Genomic DNA, 5,413 nt, shown 5'->3' with positions numbered 1-5,413 from the left:
AAAACCAGAAACTAAACCTCTGAGTATAGATTTCTGACAACCTTAAGATCATAAAACCGAGCTATGTAAAAATATCCAGAACTAGTGGAAAAACTGGATTCAAGCAGAACAAGACTTAATAACATGGGACTGAATGAACCAAGGAGGATTGGTAGCATTTTTATGACTTCATGCTCACTTAAAAAATGTTTTGTTTTCCCAGAGTTAAGGAAACATTTTCTTTTAAGCTAACTGACTTCTAGCAATTTGATGTATTACACTTTTGTAAGCAGGATTGAAACAGTAGTCTTTTCTCCCCACTTGAACCCTCCAAAATTTAGAACCTCATTGAGTACTCTTATATTTTATGGCAATGTATTTATTTGCATACATTCAGTAAGAATCTGTTTTCCTTAGAACAGGGACACATTGGAAACACTGGTTATATGACCAAGGCTTTGAGTGGAATGTCCTACCTACCTGGGAAAGACATGCACAGACTCAGATCTGACCAGACAGCTTTAAGGAACTAAGGTTGACTTTATGGAGCCTATAAAGCCCCAAGAAGATGTCAGAAGATGAAATCATATGTCAATCACTATTCTTGCTGCACTTAGGTAAATAATCAGGCCAAGTATTTTTCAAAACTAGACTTATTTTGCAAATAATATTAATTTGACTACCTTTGGTAAAAATGAAGTGATTATAGAGAGATTATATGTTTCAGACACAGCTTTGTACATAGTAGATTCTAGTACTGATCATCATAACAACTGGATTCTGATTTCTACAAGTGTCTTCCCATGCCTGGCAACAATTCTCCAAACCATCATTTTAGGGACTGTGCCTAGGGTACTGATTTTGGGGAGGTGGTGGGGAAGGTGTGAGGTCCCTTGGCTGCAGCATAAAACATTAACTATTGTCCTTTGCAATTCTCTTCCATTATCTTCACTGATTGTCAGCCTTCCATCTTGGGTCTGGCATAGCCCTGTGGTGCTAAGTGCTTTCTGGTCTGGAATTATACCTTACAGCTCCTGAGATAAAATCCTGGCTCCCTGCTTGCTTGTTAAGGAAGTTCCCAAAACTCTCTAAGCTTTAGTTCATTCATCTGTAAGATAAGATAAAGTTTATTATGATGATCAAAGGCCATCAGTCAAAACAGAGTATTCCTTGAGTGAGCCATAAATCCCAGTTGTCTACTGGTTTCATGAGGCCACAAGGAAGTAGACTGGAATTTTGGATGCTTTTTTTTTTTTTTAATCTCACTTACCAGAACTTTGTCATATTTTCAAAGTGATTACTTGTTTTTTAATTTTTTATTTTTTAACATTCACACATTTATTTCTATCCAAATTGTCTCAGAAATTAACAGTCTAATGAAGAGTAACAATGTCAGTATTTTACCTGGAATAAAACAGCTGCATGCAATGGATGTCTGATCATATCATGATAGCATTTAGATACATTTCAATGACTTGATGACCCAAAGATTTGAAATGGCAGGAGATTTTCATTTTCATCTCCAGGAATAAACAGGAAGTCCAGGTACAGTAAGTAGCTTATAAAAAGTGTACAATTAAATCTTCAAATACAAAGGCTTGTTAACTTCTCATCACATCTGGAGAATACTTTATAAAAAGACAAATATAGTAAACAGTTAAATGCTTACCAGTCCCATGCTCTGGGACAAGCCCACCTTGCCCAACAAAACAAAACCCCATCAAAATAAAAAGATCCAATTGAATTCATGTAATAAGCCTTTTAAAATGCAAAAGACTTGAAAATTAATGGTATGGCTGACATTTATGACTACATGGCACATTCAAATATGTTTGCATCAGTTGAGTTTTTATAATCTGAACAGCGATTAAATCCAGTCTTTACCCTTCCTATTGCTAAAGAATATGACAGTGGAGACTCAATCTCAGAAGCAGGAGCAGCAAATGACAAGCCACAACAGTAGTGATGCACCACACTCGGCAATGATCCACCACATTTGGTAATGATGCTCACACACTTGAGTTTCATCTAAAGCATGAAAATTCCCAATTCTTGGAAGAGGGTTTCCTTTGTTAAAATCCCCTTCTCTTCTAGTCTTTCTTTCTATAATTAGCCATGTGCCTTTGCAGCAAATCAGGGAAAGCTGTGTTGAGGATTACAACTTCCAGATAATCAGGTCTTCTGCTACAGAAAGCAATGCACTTTTTTTGCATATATTAAGAAAATATAATTTATGCCATAAAATGGGTCATTCATTTTGAGAAAGATAATCTCCATTTTACCCACCTTCATTTAAATCAAATAAAACCATTCTTGAAGTCACCAAAGAGCAACAGGTTAATATACAGAACAAGCTGCCTTAACACCCAATATGTATAACCCCCGCCACCCACCCCCACACAACCCCTTACTTCATTTGTGGCCCTAAAAATTCCTGACCAAAATATTTAGCCTGAATAAAATTCAGCAGATAATTCCCTTTTGAGAAACAGTATTATTTTTTTAAATTTTACATTATAACCATTGTGACAGAGTATGAAATAACTTTGGAAGAGAGATGTTTTTGGTAAGAAGTTAGAAAATTTCAGACAATGGAAATGGATGATACTTTTGGACCAATCAGAACCAGTTTCAAAATATTTTCTTTACCACTTTAAGACTGAAACATTGGCTTTGTGCTCACGGGTTTATTTTGAAATTTAGAAGGGAAACTGAAATAAAGATATAACCAAAACTCTGGACAAGGCTGGGACAGAGGGGACCAACTTTGTAATGCTCTGTAATTTAATATCACTCCAGGAACCCATTTGTCCTAGTATTGTTCTTAGTTAAGCTGAGAATGGAGAAAGTGTGTTTTTAAAATTATATATCTATGTGTAGATAGTCTTTAGATACAAAATGAATAAATATTTAAATTCCATGATAAAGAAAAAATGTGGAATAAATTCCTATTTTTATAAGTAACTGTACATACAGTGGATGTTGTCTGCCTGACTCCCAATCTTTTGTCTACTAAGAGTTCTTCAATGTGCAATTTATAGAAGGCAGTAGCTCATATTACCTTAAAGGAACCCAGTTAGCTTAGAAATCAGCCTTTCCAGACACTTTGCTCCCTGAAAAGCCCTCACACTTGTGTGTATAAATAGCTGAGAATACAAGCAGGTGCACATGTGCAAAAAAAGTACTTGTCTAAAGAAGAGTTATTTAGATTTACAAATAAGTCTAAAACCAAGAAAATATATTGCTATTCCCCAATCCGACAAGCACATCTAATGAAAAACTGCTAAGCCCACTATGAAAAGGTGGCAGCTGTAAACCTAACTCATTCTACGTCATGCTCTAAGCATCTAGCTGTTCTGTGAACCAGCCATCAGAACACTAAATCCCTCCGTGTTCACATGGTTAAGTGCAGGCTTCTGATTTAGCTTTACTTTCTAGTTAGAGGCCAGACTACGCAGAATAATTCTTTAGAGTTATGCTGTATCCAAACTACCTCCTACTGTTAAGAAGAAAGTGCCCACATGATAATATGAATGAAGGACTAAGGTCTTCCACCTGGATAAGTTCAAGCACTGGTCCACAGAGAGCTTTAATCAAAGGAAAATTATATGGTAACTGCGAACAGTTTGCATATTCAGAGCTGGGGGGGGTAAGATGAAAAATTAGAGTGTCACTGAGGTGCTGTTAAGCATGGCAGAAAGGTGACTATATGGAAAGACTAAAGAAGCCAATTCTTTAGCTGCCCTTTGCTTTTTAAAAAAGCAACAAGTGTAGAATTTTCCCCTGTCAAAATCTGAACACTAGTGAATGCATGTTTTCTCCCACCCAATTATGAAACCCATTCCCAACCTCTGTCATTGCCTTTTTAAGCCTAAGAGAGAAATAAAAGAAAATGGATACAGACTATGCATTCTTATTTATGAAGAGAGAGGCATATTCTAATAGTCATAAGGCAATGTATTTAAGAGCTGCACCTGAACTGGTATTCTCAAAACTGAAAATACACTTACTAATTCTACTCAACTTGCAGGATGTATCCATGTGCTTTCTAAATCATTGGTTGTCACTCAAATGGACCACAGTGACCCTATCATGCCTTAAGGCAGCACTATACTGTGTATACTATGTATTTTCAAGAAATGACATTAAGAGGAAAAGGACAACCTTTCGAACATCAGTTCCTTATATAAGTGGCGATGGTGCTTTATGGCACCCATTTCATCTCAAAATATCCCCAAAATTAAACAAAAGAGGGCCAGAGGCAAAGCTCCATGGTGAATTGTATCCTTCAGATGAGCTTTCAATTCACTGGCTTTTAATTTCCATTTCCTGATTTACTTGGGAGTGAAGGTGAGAATCATCCAATTGATGACAAAATAGAACAAGAAAACAGGATAAATGGTGAGGGCTTTGCGGTTTGGAGGCTGGCTATCGGCAAGAAAAGCTGTAGAGGCTGCTATAGACCAGGCAAACATCACAATCACCACAAAAAGCCGGACCATGAAGTTTATTGGTCCCTGCTCAGCCAAAAGGACTAACTGGCAAACCAGCATTGACACTGTTAAGGGAAGTATACGGTAACCCAGCACACAGAGGCTCTGGAAAAAAGATAAGTTTCCTTCAAGAAGTTTTGAGTTGAGGGTGGTGGTAACTGCACGAAACCAGACAATGACAAAGACTTCTGCAAACTGGGGCCCTCCATCCTTTTCACTATCTACAGAGCTTCTTTGAAGCATTAATGCAAGTGTCACACAAAGGATCAAAGGGCCCCATAAATCCCAATCTCTCAAAAGAATATTACTTTTTCTTGGGTACAAAACATGCATGAATTTTTTCCCAACAGCTTTTAGATCACGCGTAATAGTATTCTGAACAGATTCATTTAACGTGGAGCTGTCAAATTCCCGAATGTGAGATCTCATAGGAATGGTGAATTCTCCTTCCACGAGGATGTCTTGTGAGATGGATATATCAGAAAGGCCTGCAAACAGGGGCCTGGGCCACGTTGTCCCTGGCTCTCCCGAAGACTCTGCTGCTTTCGCCATCTTGGCCCTCCTTCTCCCTGGTTGCTCCCTACTTGTTTTTTTTTTAATTAAAAAACAGAAGAAATTGCTGGGAGGACAATGGCCAAGGTCCCTCTGAGAATCCTTAAAAACAGCCCCTGCCAAGTTGTTCATGAAAGCTCTAATGGGGGGAGACAAGCCAGGGAAATGATGCATTCCTGTCCCATCCCCAGGACAACCATGTAAGCAACATGTGACACTATTGCTCATGAGCCAGGTCGCTGGTTTGCTTAGTTGTTCCACTTGATAATTAAACATCCACGTACTCTGTATTTTCACAAAAACCCACTACCTTTTCCATTAGATTACAAATAGGTCAAGACTTAGACACTGAAATTTTAAGGCAACTGTTGACTCATGTTTTCTGACAA

The 5,413-nt window shown here is 37.8% G+C and overlaps 1 protein-coding gene across 2 annotated transcripts; it reads right to left on the bottom strand.

The window, feature by feature from the left end:
• Positions 1-4,298: 4,298 nt before the first annotated feature.
• On the bottom strand, positions 4,299-5,024 carry LOC105261090 (protein YIPF6-like). 2 transcript variants are annotated; one of them, XM_045043370.1, is made up of 2 exons: positions 4,966-5,024; positions 4,299-4,836 (listed from the first exon to the last, which is right to left on the bottom strand). In XM_045043370.1, exons 1-2 carry the CDS (start codon positions 5,022-5,024, stop codon positions 4,314-4,316), a joined length of 582 nt encoding a protein of 193 aa, XP_044899305.1. In that variant the 3' UTR covers positions 4,299-4,313. The 2 variants fall into 2 exon arrangements, with proteins under 2 accessions (XP_044899305.1, XP_011286600.1); XM_011288298.3 differs by having other exon boundaries at positions 4,299-5,024.
• Positions 5,025-5,413: the final 389 nt, after the last annotated feature.

The sequence above is a fragment of the Felis catus genome, chromosome D4 (assembly GCF_018350175.1).
Source record: "Felis catus isolate Fca126 chromosome D4, F.catus_Fca126_mat1.0, whole genome shotgun sequence".
In the NCBI taxonomy this organism is placed as follows: Eukaryota; Metazoa; Chordata; class Mammalia; order Carnivora; family Felidae; genus Felis; species Felis catus.
Note: the sequence above shows the minus strand (reverse complement) of the source record. Positions and strands in the feature narration are given on the sequence as shown.

What these genes read in the sequence shown, in the direction of transcription:
- LOC105261090 (XM_011288298.3), bottom strand. Translation starts at nt 5,024, where the DNA reads ATGGCGAAAGCAGCAGAGTCTTCGGGAGAGCCAGGGACAACGTGGCCC.